Source organism: Chelonia mydas, chromosome 1 (genome assembly GCF_015237465.2).
Source record: "Chelonia mydas isolate rCheMyd1 chromosome 1, rCheMyd1.pri.v2, whole genome shotgun sequence".
In the NCBI taxonomy this organism is placed as follows: Eukaryota; Metazoa; Chordata; order Testudines; family Cheloniidae; genus Chelonia; species Chelonia mydas.
Window position 1 is genome coordinate 35,628,045 of NC_057849.1, and position 19,097 is coordinate 35,647,141.

At 44.6% G+C, this 19,097-nt stretch overlaps 1 protein-coding gene across 2 annotated transcripts; it reads right to left on the reverse strand.

Moving 5' to 3' along the window:
* Positions 1–418: 418 nt before the first annotated feature.
* On the reverse strand, positions 419–18,600 carry MSANTD4 (Myb/SANT DNA binding domain containing 4 with coiled-coils). Of its 2 annotated transcripts, XM_043529737.1 has the most exons (4): positions 18,412–18,516; positions 9,351–9,439; positions 4,848–5,496; positions 419–2,197 (listed from the first exon to the last, which is right to left on the reverse strand). In XM_043529737.1, the coding sequence occupies exons 3-4, from the start codon at positions 5,319–5,321 to the stop codon at positions 1,622–1,624; spliced, it is 1,050 nt and encodes a 349-aa protein (XP_043385672.1). In that variant the 5' UTR covers positions 5,322–5,496; positions 9,351–9,439; positions 18,412–18,516; the 3' UTR covers positions 419–1,621. The 2 variants fall into 2 exon arrangements, with proteins under 2 accessions (XP_043385672.1, XP_037745970.1); XM_037890042.2 differs by lacking the exon at positions 9,351–9,439 and having other exon boundaries at positions 18,412–18,600.
* Between the last annotated feature and the right edge of the window lie 497 nt (positions 18,601–19,097).

The following is a 19,097-nucleotide window of genomic DNA, read 5'->3' on the forward strand; positions in this document are numbered from 1 at the left end:
TGGAGAGAGTTTTTAGAAGGTAAACCCCCCTGTTTGGTAGATGGTACCAAAGAAGGTAATAACAGTCCTTTTGGGGAAAAGAGAAGAAGTTAGTTGAGATGGGCTGGAGATGTCCTTGCTTTTGTTGTTGTTAAAGTCCAACCTTAGAAGGACAAGCCCCCTTGTTTGACAGTCTCTTAGATGGCAATAACTGTCATCCCAGGTCATATATAGCATTCAGCTAGAGCCACTAGGGGTAGTGATATCATCTGGGTCCTTCTGTCTGCCTGGCCTGTTCTGGCCAGAACATCTCTCAAGATCAGGATGATGAAGGCTGGGACTCCAGGAAATGGTGGGGGTGGCAGCCATGATTGTGAAACTCACTCCCGTAGCTGATGTCTGTTCTTTCCATCTGTTCTTCTCTTTGTTATTTCCTTACTTTCCCTCAAAAATCTCTTTAAGGACCCAAAAAGGAAGTGATGGACGGAATAGCCCATCCCTCCATTATTTTGTCTACCAATTAGACCTAATATCTGATATACCAAGTTTGACTCATTAACTTCCGGCTCCACATCTCCTGTTTTTAACAAGCATAATTTCAACAATTTCTTTAAATCATATCAATGTGGCCTTTTAGTTTAGACTAATTCTGTCTCCCTTTTGTACCCTATTCCCATCAACATTTGTTATTATAGGTTATTGTAACATCTTATGAACTGTTATATACTTTTTAGTTGAGCTCACTATTTGGGTAAATTTGTTGGCCCAACTGAGACTACCAGCAAGTGAGCTAATTGTGGTTTGTTCTTTTGCAACCTGCATAACTGTGGGCTAAGAAATGGACTAAATCTATTAAGTTATTCCACAGAGTCACCCCAGAGCAATCACGTGATAATTACTTTCTGCCACTAGGAGTCTCCATTAGATTCAGAATGGTAATCTGGATGTACAAAACTGCACAGCATTGCTAATTCATTGACCCATCCATCAGTCCAGTTTTTATTTAGATACAGTTGCTATGTGACTGTCTAATACACAGACTCCAACTAGGTAGAATACTACCTTCTCTTTAGCCTTTCTGGCCACTAGAGGGCAGGACAATAAACCCACGTGTATTGAAATTAACTTGCACTTCATTAATTCTCAGAACTTCTTTGCATTTTGAAAAAGTGTTTATAAAGTAAAGAAAATGAAATTAAATGTAATTATCACCTCATGTAGTTTGCTTTGTGTAAAAAAATAAATATTTAATGTTTGGGCTATCTTCAGTACCATTTCTTCACAATATATGCAGATTTGACAGTTTCCATACTTTTAAGGTAACACTGTTATAACCGTGGAAAGATACAGCTGTCTTGATCCTTAATGTGCTTGTATGAACAGGACACCAAACTATACAATACAATACTGGATGCAAGAGAACATAACACTTGCTTCTGCTACATTAAAAAGCAGTTTCACACATAAGTTCCATTTATGTAGGCATACTGATTTACCTTTTCATTTTTTATTTTTTTAGTTTAACATCAACATTAAATTTTGGACAGAAGAAAGTTAAACCTCTAGGACAGTTTCTGTATTAAGAAAAAACTACTTATATTTGAACATCAAAACACTATTAATGAAACCTTAGCCAAGAAGTTCACTGCAAGTGACCCTCTCGCTGAATTCGAAGGCGTTCTTTCTCCACTTGTAAACGTTCCTTCTCAATCTGCAGCTTCTCAGATTCATATTTTAAAAACTGCAGCCTCTCTTTCTCTAATTGCAAACGTTCCTTTTCGAGTTTTAATTTTTCAGTTTCTAGATCCAGAGGCTGTAAAATGGGTTTTTCCACCTGGGTGATGTCATTTTCCAGGGCAGGTTTTTCAGCACGCAGGGCCTCTAGCCTCAGTTTCTCCCGCTCAATCTGGATCCGCTCCTTCTCCAGTTGAAGTCTCTCATGCTCCAGGCCTACATGCCGTAATCGCTCCTTTTCGATCTGCAGGCGCTCTTTCTCCACTTGTAGTCTTTCAGCTTCAATATCCAGCCGTTGTTTCTCCAGCTCTAGTTTTTGTTTCTCCAGGTTTATGAGCAAATGAGAGTCCTCGTAGGCTAGCCGGGCTTGAGCAGAGCTCAGATTTCCAAACTCTTCAATGTGGGTGAAATCAGGTAGGTCACTTTCCTTTTTGGAATCTGGCAAAACTGATGACAAAATTTCCTCCTCTTCCTCAATGGGAAACTGTTGGGAGGAATGAGAAACATAATTATTTCATGTACCTCTTTATACCATATTAAGCCAGTTACCCCCATGCAACCTCACTGAAAATAGAGCACACTTCTGTTGTTTCTAGTGATATCTCAGAAGTTATTCCAGACATTCATTTCACTTGTTCCCTAGACAATTTGTGTGTTAAACTCAAACCCTGAGTTTTCTGCTGTTACAAAGGCATAGCTTATTTGATCAGCAACAAACTCACATGTGGTCATGAAACACAGAAGACAATTTCTTCAGTACACCCCTACTGTAAAGATGCAGAAAAATTGGCTGTTTATTCTGCAAAGCTTTGTTTAAAAACAGGTTGTGGATTTTTAAAAATTTTTTACTTAAATGATCTAAAAGAATTTTCATATTTACTGCAAGAGAACTAGGGTTAATAAGCAGGCATTATTTTTAGTTTTCATACAGGTTCCATGACAGGCACCTGGGACATTCTAGGAATTTCTTTTGACCAATTATTTAACATATGAATTGGAACTGTAAGCTATTCAGTTATGTAACATAACATTGCTTTAACTAATGCTGTAAAGGTTCCATCACTAAAAACAGTTTGATGTTGTGTTTTATTTGAGATCTGCGGCCTTTTTTCTCATATGTTCCTGTGATGGGGTGTCTACCCCACATAGGAATAGATGGGGTTAAGGTGGCCAGGTAGGCCTATAAACTCCACAGGCTGCACCAAGAGGAAAAGCCAGGGAGCAGGAATTGATTGCAAGCAGGCTCAGTTGGGAAGGAACAGGCAGGGCCTATAAAGCCAGGAAGCTGGCAGCAGACAAGGGCTGCTGGGAAAGGGCAGTCACTCCCTTGAAAGAAGGAGGAGGTTTTGGAACTGGTACACCCAGAGTAAGGAGGGGAACCAGGAGTTGTAGGAATCAGTCCAAGAAGCAGCAGTGAGGGCTGGGAGAGGAAAGCCCAGAACTGCTGGGTGTATGGTCGCTGGATTGAAACCCAGAGTAGTGGGCAGGCCTGGGTTCCCCTACCAGCCACTGAGGGCATTGTATAGACTGGCAGGGCAGTGAACGGGAAGACTGCCTGGGTCACTGTGGGAGTGACAGAGAATTGAAGGACTGTACCCCAGAAGGGGGGAAACAATGAGTGACTTAGCAGGAGGGCTGAGTCATGAAGAGGACGCTGTGGTTCCTGGGAAAAGAGAGGTGCTGCAGACCTGGGAGAGAGACGGTGTTATGGCATGCGATGACGGAAAGGGGCGTAGCCCTTAAGAGCTAATCCAGAGTGACCAGGAGGAGGTGCCAGACAAGCAGTGATCGTGCACCCCGTGACAGTTCCCAGCACTTCAAATTGTGCTAAATGGGGACAAGAACAAGATTTGTTTAACTGATCCTTTAGTTATTTTTATTCTCTCTTTTACACATTCTGGCCCGAAGCCCTGGGTACAGAGGGACCTTGGGTATAGCAATACTGGCGTGGTTCCACAGGCCTGGGGGGACTCTAAAAGTTCATGGAGGGGGTATATACCTGTGTGCTACAGAACCATGCTACATAAGTGGTCACTGTGCCCCAGTGAACATGGGGCTTTGGGTTCAGGTGGGGACCAAGTCTGCGAAGGAGCAGCACCAAGGCCAGTGGATCCAGGACAAATGTGGATTTACTGGCTATTCCTCTAGTGCAGGAGGAACTCAGAAACTGTGGGGGTAATTCAGCCTTATTGTTGCATCAGTGGTCACAAAACAGTTCCAATGTCACCCTAGCTTAGGAGAAAAATTCTTTCCCATCCTGCATATCTCCCACACCTCTACTTGGCACCCTTCCTAACTGTTCAAGCCATGCATTGGGTACAGGATTTGCCCATAAATCAAATTTTTTCTCATGGCACCTAAAGTTAAAAAAAGAATAAATCTGCCTTGTTTTGGAACGTAAGGAACAGTATCTCCCCGGACCTGTATTCAACATGACCCTATAAAACCAATTATTGGAATTCCATCTGATTGACAGTCTCAGAACTGGCAAGATCACTCCCACCCTCCTCCTCTTCTCCCCATGCTACTGCTCTATAGATTTCATTGCTGAATGGTGGGATGCTGCCTATTAGGAGTTTGATACCAGTTGTAAAATCAACCAACCATTTCCCTTTCCCAGTTCATCTCTCCTCTCCAGCAGAATTGTGTTATCATAGGTGACACCAGGACTGCTTTCTCATCCTTGTCTCCAGTTGGAAGTGGTTGGATTGTGAAAGAGATGGGTTACTCCTCCACCTATTCTAGTGTATGTGCAGGGGTGTGGATAGGAGAAATACTAAGCTAACTCCTCCTTCAGTCCACATGGATACTGCATCTGTTTGAAATAAATTAAGTCCATGGGAGAAAGGAAAAGGGAAAACAGAGGCATAAATATATTTAGAAGATTAATGAATACATGTATATTTAATAAAAAAAACCCCAAGACTGTATGCAGACGTGTAGGTTGCTGGATTTTGAATATCATTCATATAACAACAGAGCTTGTCACAGGGGGTTCTCTAATTCACACAATCAGACTGTCTTGGGAAATTATAATATAGAGGAGTACTAGTCACAAGTGTGGAGAAAGTCCCCAAGCTGGAGTGAAAAGAAATGGCCATATTGAACACAACTACAGTACACTAACTACTTACTTCAAAATTCTGTGGATCCTCCTCCTCCTCCTCTTCCACCTTGATTTCTGTTAAAGATCCACTGGCTTCTCTGAAGTCTGTGATATTTAGCCATTCAAAACTGTTTTCATTTGTAAATCCCATTTTCTCATCCATATCTTCATTAACAGAGTCATCTAAATCGGATGACGGAAGGTGAAATCCAGTGCCTACCAGTTTGATGTTTGCATTCAGACGCTTTCTCTTCATGAGTGCTCTCCAATCAAGGTATCGCCTTTTCACTTCTGTCCCTGTTCTTTGCTCTCCTTCACCTACAGCATTCACACACTCTGCTATTTCCTCCCAAGCCTTTCGTTTCATCTCATTAATTGTTGTATTAAGCTGCTTGGAAAAAAGTACCTCTTTCCTTTTTCTAATTTCTTTAAGGAGTGTTTGAGTTTCTTGAACGCTAAAATTGCTTTTTCTTTTTCTTTTTAATTGTTTCATTTTTTCCATCTTTAAATCTAATAATTGTTACTGCAGCTGACTAAAGAGATAATATGAGAGTATTCAGTTTATTTATTTATGCAAATATGATTTAAAAAACAATCACAAAGTGGCACTCAGTTCTTCAGGTAGTGAGTTTTCTCATTACTTGGTCATCTTTCTATTTGCCAGGCTTGTTAAGATCCTAAGGAGGAAAGAACAAATATATAAATCTCAAAGATATTTAGTGATATTTGCATTTAATGAAACTGACTCCTAAATCAACACTGCTAAAGAATCTATATGCTGAACTGATCATTCTTCTATCTGACAGATTAAAACAATTTTTAAAAAATGTTTGGAATATAGAGTAGCTATAAATAAGCCTCTCTGATCTCACATGAATTATAAATCCATCAATTTATATCTGTCTTAAACACTGTTCAGATTGAGTTGATATTTCCATTATAAAAATGTGGCTATTTTCCTTTGGCTTTTACAATTTTGCCATTTTAAATTTGCTCCAACCTGAAACTTGACATATAAGTCTCATCTTGAGTTGTCTAAAGTGGCTAAAATTGGTAAGCCATTTCTTCAGAGATGTAAAATATCTGAGTGAGAGACATTTCTCAGATGACTTTAAAAAGTTATTTCTACCTAAAAAACAGTTTCATTTTAAAAGCTGAGGTTTTGGAGGCACTTACTATTTCTGAGCCATTGTATTAACAATAGAACAATTAGAATGGTTCCATTGACACATCGAAAATAGTATTTGCCATTTCAAAAATCTTCTTGAATTAAAATTTTCTTAATACAGAAAATACGTATAGGAAGAAATCCCTACAAACTCAAAGGTACAACCCCCTTCCTTCAACCTTTCCTCCCCTGGGCCTCTGCCACTCTTACCAGCAACAACCCATGTCAGAATATTGTTAGACTAAAAACAAATCAGAAATTCAGGCAAGCATGGGCTCAAGAGCAATTTTCCCCAGGGCAAACATTCAATTTAGAAATAACTATGTGTCACGGAGTGTGGGGGAGTCCAGGGCCTGCTCCCCTCTTCCTGGGATTCACTGAGACACTCAGCCAGCCAGTAAAACAGAAGGTTTATTGGACAACAGGAACACAGTCCAAAACAGAGGTTGTGGGTACAACCAAGACCCCTCAGTCAAGTCCTTCTGGGGGAGCAGGGAGCTTAGACCCCAGCCCTGGGGTTCCCTGCGTTCCTTCACCCAGCACCAAACTGAAACTAAACCTCCCCAGCAGGCTCCCTTCTGCAGCCTGTGTTCACATTCCTGGGCAGAGGTGTTACCTCCCTCTCCCCCCTCCTGGCTCAGATGACAGGCTCTCAGGTCTCCCATCCCCAGGGCACATTCCCAGGTCAACACTCTTCCCCCCCCTCCCCCCCCCCCGCACCGGCTGCGTCACATCGTCACACTATGGTAACTGTATTTCTTATATAAGTTATTTTTTACTTGTATGATAACAGGATTTTGCTTCTTAAAAATACATATGCTTATTGTGAATTCCCATTTACAAACATTTCCTCAGCCACTAATTGTGGTTCTGGAAGAAGAATCATAACAGGAGAAATAAGTAACAGGAATTGATGAACTTTCAAAGAAAACTGACACTCTTATTGACACTCTCTGGTAATAAGAAAGAAGACAAAAGAAAGAAAACTATGTTAATGCAAACTAGATAACTTGTAGATCCCACCTGCAATGTCCACTCCGGAGAGTTAGAACACAACATTCTAGTTCGCGCTGCAATTTACACCATTATAGTCCAAACTATGGGGCTATGTAGACGCAGCTTTAGAACATGACTTATTGTAACTGGTTCACTCACAAACATTTGCACGTCAAACAACATCTTTCAGTCCTGGCATTTAAAGATGCTGATACCTCACTGACTACTTTGAAAAACTTTGTATTTAGAAATAATTCTATTTCTCTTTCACAGAAATATGTAATTCTTTTCTCTTATTAACATATTACCGTATATATTTTCCCCCATTAAGAGCTGATTAATTCTTTGTGTTTTCTCTCCACCAGAAGTCATTATACTTTGCAATATCATGATGGCCGTGAATAAAAGATGACTTCTGGTTAGGAATGAAAAGCAGGAACAGATAAAGATGAAACAAATATTTTTTTCAAATATAAGTGTAATTCATGATAGATAACTAAGAAAAAAGACAGAAAATGATACTGTGCAAGGAAAAGAAGGTAAGAAGTGTTTCAAAGCTGTACAAAGCTGTAAGTGGAATATGGATTTTAATGGTAAAATTAACATTAACTAATTCGGGTCATTTGAATCCAGCTGATAGATGTTGATACATTAGAGCTACCAGAGCGTATCATATATATGTATGTGTGTGTCTATATTTACATATATGCAAATACACTGTCTTTGTCTTATATAGGAGAATGTATTTGCATAGGAATTAGGAAATGGAAAACAATTTCACAGAGAATAAAGATACATCAGAATGGACAACTGTATAATGGTAATGTGGGTTGCAGTCTTGAGGGTGAGGATGTATGATGGGGTGTACTCCCACACCAGACCTGAGAGAGCTGTATTAGGCCCATCAGGCTCAATCAGCCAAATTAGTGTCAAACGAGAGAGATTTAGGCTGTGTGAAGAGCCTTGATTAGAAAGAAGCTCACCTGTGAGGGAACAGGTGGGGACTTCTATAAAACCAGGAGGCTGGCAATAGAGTAGGGGTGCAGCAGGCAGGAAGCCTGTAGTCTCTCTTTCCAGAGAGAGGGGAGGGATAGGAATCCCTGAGACCTTGTAGGCCTGAGAGAGAGAAGGGTCTTCTGACTAGGAGGACTGGAGAAAAACAGTAGGAAATAGTCCAGGGGCTAGAGCAGGAAAATGGGTGCAGTCACAGATCTTAATCTTTTGCTACAGGGTCCTGGATTGGAACCCTGAGTAGAGGGTGGGCCTGGGTCCCCCTACCAACCACTGCTTGGGGCAGTGAGCTAGAAGACCACCTGGGTCACTGCAGGAGTGACAGGGTCAGGGCAGCAGACATGAGGACTGCCTGATGCTGCTTGAACAGAAAGACTTTGAAAGGGGAATCACAAAGTGACTGGGTTGGAGGGCTGAGTCACAAAGCAGCTGTGCCACAACTCTGTGAACAAGAGGTGAGCTGCAGATGCTGGAAGAGAAGGAAGGGGGCACTGAACTGGGCAGAGCAAATCCCTAAAAGTGCCTGAAGGGGGCACGACCAGCCGTGAACAAACCGCCCAATGACAGGCAGCAACACCGTGTTATTACTGTAGATGCAGAGTGAAATAAAATTATACTGGAACATTTTATCTTATCTTTAAGGTTTTTTCCTAACCTTTAGTATTTCATCTCATGAGCCTACCATGAATAGATACTAGTGCTAGAGGGAAGCACTATATTTGGTTCTAACTGGCAGTAAATCAATGTATTTAGTACCTGCTGTTCCTTCTCCAATCCAAATTACAGTGTAATCACCTCTCCTTTTGGCTTCCAGCAATTGATTTTCATGACCTATTCATCGAACACTATGTTTAGCCTGTGAAAGTTTTGTAATTTTTTAAAAAAAATCATTGAGCAACTTAATTATCCAGAAAAGTTACTGATTTGCTGATTAGAACTAAACAGTTCAGTCAACTTTTAGACGTTCAGTTGTATTTGTCATCTTGTTGAAAAATGTTAGATTCAGCTGAAATCCTGGGGCCAAGTACTCCTCTATTATACTGGCGTAATTCCATTTAAATCACTGGAATTGGAAAAATGTATTTTGATTGATGCTGGCCTTGTATCTCTAAGCATTGGCAATAGTTTCTGGTGGGCAGGTTTCTTTATGATTACAAGAACTTTAAGTTTATACAGTTACATCCAGGCTTTAACACCAACTTCAAATTTGAAGAAAACACTTGTTTCTTCTTATGAGAACAAATTCTTTTAGTTTTTTGTGATTTAGAGATAACAAACCTGACTTGGTCTTTTAGCAAAAAACAAATCCTATTCATGTGAAATTCTTGAAAACAGCATAGATTTCAAAAGATTTACCTAAGTATGACCATACTGGCTCAGACCAATGGTTCATCTAGCCCAGTATTCTGTCTTCTGACAGGTTTCAGAGTAGCAGCCGTGTTAGTCTGTATCCGCAAAAAGAAAAGGAGTACTTGTGGCACCTTAGAGACTAACAAATTTATTTGAGCATAAGCTTTCATGAGGGAATGAACAAAACAGGGCAATTTATTGAGTGACCCTGTCATCCAGTTCCAGCACCTGGCAGTCAGAGGCTTAGGGATACCCAGAGCAAGGGTTGCATCTCTGACCATCTTGGCTAAGAGCCACTGGTGAACCTATCCTCCATGAATTTATCTAATTTGTTTTTGAACCCCAATCGCTGGCAACGAGTTACAAAGGCTGGCTGTGCATTGCGTGAAGAAGTACTTCCTTATGTTTTTTTTAAACCTGCTGTCTGTTAATTTCATTGGGTGATGCCTGGTTCTTGTGTTATGCGAAGTGGTAAAATACAATTCCTTATTCACTTTCTCCACACCATTCAAGATTTTATATACGTCTATCATATCCTCCCTTAGTTGTCTCTTTTGTAAGATGAACAAACCACTCTTTTTAATCTCTCCTCATATGGAAGCTGTTCCATACCCCTAATCATTTTAGTTGCCCTTCTCTGTACTACTTTCTCAATTCTAATATAGCCTTTTTGAGATGGGGTGACCAGATCTGCATATGGTATTCAAGATATGGGCTTATTATGGATTTATATAGTGGCATTCTGATTAAGACTAAGATTTTGTCATGGATATTTTTAGTAAAAGTCACAAGCAAAAAAAGAAAAATTCACAGGAAGCCATGACCTGTCCCTGACTTTTACTAAAAATATACCTGACAAAATGGGGATCTACAGATTCCCCACACCACCTGAAGTGGGGCAGCTGCGCAAAGGCTAGGAACTGTCTGCAGCTGCTGGGGGCTAAGAGATACCCCTGCCACCTGCAGCTCCAGGGGTCACCCGCTGCTAGAAGCTGTGGAGTGCCCCTGCCTCCCATGTACCCCCATCACTGGTGGCTGGGAGATGCAGGGATCCTTGTCTTCCATGGCAGCTGGGGGCTCAGGGATTCGGCCTGCCACAGCCAGGGGCTCCAGGATTCCCCTGCCACCGCCGGCAGGGGCCATTGGAATTCCGTGGCTCTCCTGCCCGTGGAGGCCGGGGCTTCCCCTGCTGCCGCCAGCGGCCAGGGCCTCAGGGGTTCTGTGGCCCAGGGGTCCTCTGCCAGCAGGAGCTCCGGGATTCCCCCACCACCTGTGGAAGCCGGGGGCTCAGGGATTCCTCTGCTGCTGCTGGGGCTTGGGGAGTCCCCAGCCCAGGGATTCTCTCACTGATGGCAGTTGCTCCGGGGGTTCCCCTGCCACTGCCTGCAGCTGGGGACTTGAGGATTCCTCCGCTGGTGGCCAGGGGCGCTATGCCGGCGGGACCTTGGGGGTTCCCCTGTTGCCCGCAGCGGCCGGGAGCTGCGGGATACCGTGCCCCTGCAGCGGCTTGGAGCTCCAGGGTCCGTCAGGGGCGCCGGGGGCACCCGGTAGCTCCCTGCCCCCACTGGCGGAGCGCCCAACCACTGCAGGCTGAAGTCACAGAGGTCACTGGAAGTCACGGATTCCGTGACCTCCATGACTAAATCATAGTCTTAATTATGATATTTACTGTCTTATTTTCTATCCCTTTCCTAATGGTTCCTAACATTCAGTTAGCTTTTTCGATTGCTGCTGCACATTGATAGAGTCCTGTGCGAATACAAATTTATATCCGCGGTTGTGGATATCCGCAGATATAAATCGGTATCTGCAGAAGGGCAGGGCTCTCCCGGGAACTGCAGTGGCAAAAGGAGCAGAATATGGGGCCGCTGCTCCCAAGGGCCAGTGTCCCGCACCAGCAGCTTCTCCAGCATGGCAGTACTGCCCCCAGCCCTGTCCCCATCCCTTCAATGCAGCTGTCTGTGTCTCCTGTCTGGAAGCATGCATGCCATTTGCACACACTAATGTGACCAGGGACAGCTGCCAGTGAGCCTGGTGCCCACCCCACTGGGTGGGGTTAGAGGCAGTACAGTGGGGCGCTGGCCCCTGGGAGCGGCGGCCTCATGTTCTGCTCTGCTGGTACAGTTCCCGGGAGAGCCCTGTGGTTCCACGGATACCGATTTATATCCGCGGATATCTGCACCAGCAGATATAAATTTGTATCCACGCAAGGCTCCACACATTGAGCAGATGTTTTCAGAGAACTATTCTAGATGACTCCAAGCTATCTTTCTTGAGTGGTAACAGTTAATTTAGACTCCATCATTTTGTATACATATTTGGGACTACGTTTTCCAATGGGCACTACTTTGCAATTCTCAACATTGAATTTCATTTGCCATTTTGTTGCCCCATCATCCAGTTTTATGAGATCCCTTTGTAACTCTTTACAGTTAGTTTTGGACTTAAATATCCTAAGTAATTTGCATCATCTGCAGACTTTGCCACCTCACTGTTTGCTCCTTTTTCCAGATCATTTATAAATATGTTGAACAGCAGTGGTCCCAGTACAGATCCTTGTGGGATCACACTACTTAGCTCTCTCCACCGTGAAAACTGACCATATATTCCTACCCTTTGTTTCCTATCTTTTAACCAGTTACTGATCCATTATAGGACCTTCACTCTTATCCAATGACTACCTACTGTTCTTAAGAGCCTTTGGTGAGGGACTTTGTCAAAGTTTCTGAAAGTTCAAGTACACTATATCCACTGGATCACCCTTGTCCATGTTTGCTGACCCCCTCTAAGAATTCTAAGAGATTGGTAAGGCACGATTTCCCTTTACAAAAGCCACGTTGACTCTTCCCCAACATAGCATGTTCATCACGTGTCCGATGATTCTGTTCTTTATTATAGTTTCCACCAGTTTGCTGGTACTGAATTTAGGCTTACTTACCTGAAATTGCCAGGATCGCCTCTGGAGCCTTTTTAAAAAAATTGGTGTTACACTAGCTATCCTCCAGTCACCTGGTAGAGATGATAGTTCTGTACAGTTCGTAGTTCTGCAATTTCATATTTGAGTTCCTTCAGAACTTTTGGGTGAATACCATCTGATTCTGGTGACTTATTACTGTTTAATTTATCAATTTGTTCCAAACCTCTTCTATTGACACCTCAGTATGGTACAGTTTCTCAAATTTGTCATCTAAAAAGAATGGCTCAGGTGTGGGAATCTCCCTCACATCCTTTGCAGTGAAGACCAATGCAAAGAATTCATTTAGCTTCCCTGAAATGGTCTTGTCTTCCTTGGGTACTCCTTTAGTACCTCAGTCACACAGTGGCCACAGTCACTGTTTGGCAGGCTTCCTGCTTCTGATGCACTTACAAAAATATTGCTGTTAGTTCTTGTGCTAGTTGCTCTTCAAATTCCTTTTTGGCCTGCCTAATTACAATTTTATATTTGACTTGCCAAAGTTTATGCTCTTTCTGTTTCCTTAGTAGGAAAGGCCTTCCAATGGACTTCCAATATTAAAATGATGTATTTTTGTCTCTAACCACCTTTTACTCTATTATTTAGCCTTGGTGGCATTTTTTGGTCCTCTTACTGTTTTGTTGGTGGAGGGGGAGGGTGTTATTTGTGATATACATTTAGTTTGAGATGCTATTATGGTGTTTTTAAAAAGTTTTCCATGCCGCTTGCAGGCATTTCACTCTTGTGACTATTCCTTTTAATTTCCATTTAACTAGCTGTCTCATTTTTGTTTAGTTCTCCTTTTTGAATTTAAATGCTACTGTAGTGGGTTTCTTGGCATTTTCTCTCCTACAAGGATTTTAAATTTAATTATATTATGGTTATTATCACTGAACAGTTCAGCTAAATTCACCTTTTGAAACCAGATCCTGTGCACTACTTAAGACTAAATTAAGAATTGCCTCTCCCACTTGTGGGTTCGAGGACTAACTGCTGCAAGAAGCAATCATTAATGATGTCTAGAAATTTTCTCTCTGCATCCCAACCTGAGGTACGTACCTAGTCCAATATGGGGATAGTTTAATCCCCCATATTATTAGGTTTTCTTTTTTGTAGCCTGTCTAATCTCCTTGAGCATTTCACAGTTCCATCACCATCATGGTGATTGGTAGTATTATTCCTACTGCTACACACTTATCATTCAAGCATGGAATTTATATCCATAGAGATTCTATGGTACAGTTTGATTCATTTACTATATTTGACTATATGCTTTCCTTTCACACTATAGTGCCACTCCCCTACTAGCACAACCTACTCTGTCATTCCCTAAATATTTTGTACCCTGGAATTACTGTGCCCCATTATCATTGTTACACCAAATTTCTGTGATGCCCATTATATCAATAGCATCATGTAATTCCAGGCACTCAAGTCCACCCATCCTAGTATTTAGACTTCTAGCACTTGTATACAAGCACTTATAAAATTTGTTAATATTTAGTTGTCTGCCTTCATGTGATGTAATTAAGTGGGACTCTTTTTTGTTTGACAGTTTCTCTGAAGTTCCTATCTGTACTCCATAAACGTATATCCTCTCCTTTTTACTAGGATATAGAGCATCCCCTTTTATAAATCCTCCCCTAAAGGATGTTGCTGTCTGAACCATGTACTCCACTGCACCTGTCAGCTTTTCCCTGGCCCTTAGTTTAAACACTCCTCTATGACATTTTAAATTTTACATGCCAGCAGTCTGGTTCCGTTTTGGTTTAGGTGGAGCCCATCCTTCCTGTTTGGGCTCCTCCTTCTCCCAAAGGTTCCCTAGTTCCCAATAAACCTAAATCCCCTTCTGAAAACCATCGTCTCATCCACACATTGAGACTGCAGTTTAGGCTTGTCTAACTGGCCCTGCATGTGAATCATAGAATATCAGGGTTAGAAGGGACCTCAGGAGGTCATCTAGTCCAACCCCCTGCTCAAAGCAGGACCAATCCCCAACTAAATCAAAATAACTGGAAATACTTTGGAAAATGCTATTATGAAGGTCCTGGGCTTTAATCTCTTACCTACCACCCTAAATATGGCCTTTGAGAGCGCTCTCTGACTTTTCCCTGTGTCATTGGTACCTACATGTACCACAACCACCTGCTCCTCCCCAGCACTGCACGTAAGTCTATCTAGACGTCTTGAGAGGTATACCATGTCAGACAATTCACCATGTGGTTCTCCTGGTAATCAAATCCAACTATCAATATTTCTAATAATGGAATCCCCCATTATTATTACCTCTCCTCCTAATAACAGGGTTCCCATTCCCCAGAGGGGTATCTGCACTGATGATACCAGGACATCATCTGGAAGGAGGGTCCTAACTATAGGATTGTTTTTCTCTGCTTCAGTTTGATGTTCTCCTTCCCGGAGGCTCTCATCCTCCTCAACAGCACAAAGGCTGTCAGACTTGTGTTGGGACCACTCTGCTGTGTCCTGGTAAGTCTCCTCTATGTATTTCTCTGTCTCCCTTAGCTCCTCCAGTTCAGCCACTCTGGTCTCAAGAACTCATACTCAGTCCCTGAGGGCCACGAGTTGATTGCACTGAATGCACACACGCCACCTGCCCACAAGGCAGGTAATCATACAAGATGCATTCAGTGCAATAAACTGGATAGCCCCCACTCTCCTGCTGGATTTCTGCCTTTATTTTTATTCTTGCAGAGGGTTTGTTTGTTTGTTCTTTCGGGGCCTTATTGGCCTAAGTTTAGATAATATTTGTTAGTTGTATCTCGCTCTCATGTTCCTTCTCTAAATTTCCTCACAAAACTCCATTTCCTAGCTCCTCTGCTTACTTAGGAGCTGGACTTTTAAACCCCAGTTCTCCCTAGTTAACCCTGCCCCCTTGTCAAGGGATCCTATAGGAAAGGCTACATTTTAGTCACGGGTATTTTAGTACAAATCATGGACAGGTCACGGGCAGTAAACAAAAGTTCATGGCCCATGACCTGTCCATGTCTTGTACTATATACCCCTAACTAAAACTTGGGCAGGGGGATGCTCTGGGAAGGCGGGCCAGGGGTGCTCAGGCAGGGCAGTCCAGGGGGGCGCTGCAGGTGCTGGGGGGTGGAGGGGTGGGCGGCAGCACGTGGCCCAGGTCCCCTGCTGGTGCTGGGGGGGAGGGTTGGCAGGGCTGGCAGGCTCCCTACCCAGCTCTGCGCAGTTCCCCAGAAGCGGCCGGCATGTCTCTGCAGATCCTAGGGAAAGGGAAGGCCAGGGGGGCGCTGGGTGCTCCCCCACCACAAGCGCTGGCTCCGCAGCTCCCATTGGCTGGGAATTGCAGCCAGTGGGAGCTGCGGGGGCAGTGCCTGCAAGCAGGGGCAGCGTGCAGAGCCCCATGGCCCCTCCAACCTAGGGGCTGCAAAGACATGCCAGCCGCTTCCGGGGAGCCGCCCTCGAGGTAAGCACCACCACACACACCAAACCCATGCCCCAGCCCTGAGCCCCCTCCCACAACCAAACTACTACTGATGCTGCTGGGGGTGAGGGGAAGGTGGCCAAAGACTGCCCCAGCAGTGGCCGGAGCGGAGCCAGCCGAACCACCCACTGCAGAAGTTACAGAGGTTACGGTATCCGTGACTTCCGTGACCTCTGTGACAGACATGCAGCCTTACCTATTGGGATTAGGAAAGAAAGAATGGCAGGCTAGAGTCTCATTAGGAAGCTCTCCACCTTGCCTATCAGACCACTAGGCTCAGCACAAAGCCCCCTGAACAGACCACACTATAAACCATATAAGAATAACAATTATGGTATTCCAGACTTACAATTTATTAAGGGCTAGATCCTGCAAACTGCTGAGTCCTCTGTCCCTGATCTAGCAAAGCAATTAAGCACATGAGTAGTCTTGCTGAAGTCAAAAAACTACTGTGTCTGAAGTTAACCATGTAGTTAAGTGCTTTGCTGGATCAAAGATAGATGGTACGTAAAGATGCAGCTAGACAGTTTCCTTACTAACTTCCCAATTCCAGCTATTCCTTTCCTGGACAGGGTTTTCCTTTTTATACAGACTTTTTCCCCAGCATGCCTTTCTGGGGTTAGCCCTTTATATTTGGCAGAGCCAAACAGCTGCAAGCCTAAAGACATTTAAAAATTAGCAGCTGCTGGTTGCATCTCCCTCTCTTCTAACTGGTAAGTAAGTATTTTCCCCTAGTTTTGCATTTCATATTGCTGAGGAGATGGTATATTTTCACAAGAACTATTTTCTTTATTAATAACTTGTCCTAATCTTGTTAATTTACAGTGTGTATCTGAAGGATTTGACTGATCTAACTTTCATTAATTCCACTGTCATATAACATCACTCTGGATTTCATACACTAATCATAGTGCTTGAAACTATAATGGTGTTCTCAAAGTTCTGGTGTGTTGTGACGGTTGTTGCCCTACAGAAAAGCACTTTATTGAGCACACAAAACTATCTGCATAAAGTATTTAAGAGACAAAAATGGTGGTACACCAGAAAATGTCCATAGTCTAGCTAGATGTAGAGAAAACATAACCACCATATTTCAAAACGTATTTTACAAAAGCTGCTGACTGGTATAGTACGTGTAAGAATTTTGCTTTCATGGAAAAAGTGGGTTGGCTGTGGCAGGATGTGCATATTTACAGTTACTTCCAATCATGAGTTCAACACCTCAGAGGTCATCAGTGGTTTTGAAGGAGGACTCTAAAGTAAGGCAATGACACTTGCTGAATGCACCAAGTTGGGAAGAAGGGAAGCTCATTCAAAAGAAAGCTGCTGGGGCAGATTAGAGAAATGATAAAGGATTTGTGATGGCTGAAGTAGACAAATATGACAGAATGATATGACACAAGAGTGCATGAAAAGAAAAGACATTCAAAGCATTTCACAGGAGAAAGATCTGTATTTTGTGTCCATGTGCTTATGTGGTGCCTAGCACCATATTATAAGTGCCTATAGGGGCTCCAACTCTCACTCTTATCCAGCATTCCCAATCCCAAGCATTCAAAAATCATGGGTTAGGCCCCCCCAAATCATGAATTGGCTTAAAAGAGATTTAAAAAATAATGCATTTGGAGTTCTATCTATTTGCCTTCTGGCTTTTGAAATTTTAGGGTTCATGATTTTCAATCTCTACAACCACAAAGAGTAGAAACTTATTTTTTTTTTTAAATAAAAGTTGAGATTTTGGAGTAATATCATGAAGTTAGGATTTTAAGGAAAAAAATCAAATATCCTAAGCCTCATGATAAAATCGTGAGAGACCGCAACACTGCCTTTGGAACAAATTATTGTTTGTTTTATAGTAACAGCTAGAGGCCCTGCTCAGGGAGGATCACGGTCAGGCTGAAACGCTCATTGTGGACCTATGTAAAGGAAAGGCAATCCCTGCTCCACGGAGTTTAATTTTGGCATGAGACAAGTAATGGAGAGAACAATCGCAATCTGGCAGGAAGAACAAGCTAGTGAAGAACGAGCAAAGCAGCAGGAGCAGAGCTGAGGACATGGCCAGCCAGCCTAGTTCCCACGAGACGGATTCGCCGGCCAGAATCCGCCCCGCGCGGGGCTGCAGCCAGTGCTGTACGAGGAAGGGACTAGGACTGCTCCGCAGCCGGAAGGGGAAGGAGAGAGTTTCTCCTGCCAGCAGAGCGAGGCTGCGTGGGGCAGGCCGGATTATGGCGCACAGATGGGAAAGGAGACCCCGGCCGGCTCCAGCCCAGTCCTGTGTTAAGTGAGCCAAGCGGTGGGGGCGGGGGTACCTCCAGAGAGGAGCCCCCGGGCCCTGAGCTCTGTAGGGGGCTGTGTCCCCCCGCGCAAGTGGGGCTGAGTTAACGGGGGGAGCAGACGCGAATGGACCCCGCAGCCCCACCAGGGGCGCTGGGGTTCCCGGGGGTGGGGGCTGGACCCCTCTCACCTCCACGCGGGACCTGGCCGGGGGTGAGTGCGCTACAAAGAGGCAAAGCCTGTTAAGGCCCCCGCGGCCCCCGGGCAGCGGAACCTGCGGGGGGGCCTCGGGTCCCGCGCCGCGTCAGTGAGGGGAGCCGCCCGCCGCCCCAGCCCGACCCTGGAGTCCCCAGGGAGCAGCGCGAACTACTCACCGGCGCCCAGCACTCCCCTTCGGTCGGCTCACTGGCCCTTTAACAGCCCCCCGTCTCCCATTGGAGAACCCGCGGCGGCGGGTGAACCGCCCGCTGGGGGAGGCTGGCCCCCGCCCAAGGCCCCGCCCCCGGTCCCCTTCCCCCCCGCCGGAATCTCCTCGCCCCTGGCGGGCGACGCGCCCAGGGGCGCCCTCGGGGGGGCGGGTCAGCGGCGCGTGCCCCCCCCCCCCTTTCCCGCCTCTGCACGGGGCGGGTGGACGGGCCAGCGGCGCGCGGCTCCTTCCCTGCGGCCCGGAGCGCAGAGCAAGCGGGCGGCGCGAGGCCCGCGCCGCCCCCGAACTTGAAGGGCGGGTAGGGGTGCGCCCCTCCAGCCCGCTCAAGCAGAGGGCCGGCAGCCCCAGCGCCCCAGATGGAGTACCAAGAAACTCCGCTCTAGGCACTTGCTACTTAGGATGTGCTGAGCATGCTCACGAACTGAGCATGTTCAGTGACATCCGCTGAAGCCACTGCCCTTCGTGCTGCTTTTACTTGGCATAAGATTGTGCGACTGCTTTTTCCAGTGGTTAAAAAGGGGCAAATCAGAGGAGAGAGGTGGCCAGGGTCTGATCAGGGGCTGGAAATTGACTGGTGGGGGGATCAAGCAGCTGGAGGCAGAGTTAGGATAGGGGCAGAAGGGCAAAATCAGG

What these genes read in the sequence shown, in the direction of transcription:
- MSANTD4 (XM_037890042.2), bottom strand. Translation starts at nt 5,321, where the DNA reads ATGGAAAAAATGAAACAATTAAAAAGAAAAAGAAAAAGCAATTTTAGC. An exon ending in AGGATCCACAGAATTTTGAA is followed by an intron (nt 2,198 to 4,847) that starts GTAAGTAGTTAG and finishes TCCTCCCAACAG; the next exon opens with TTTCCCATTGAGGAAGAGGA.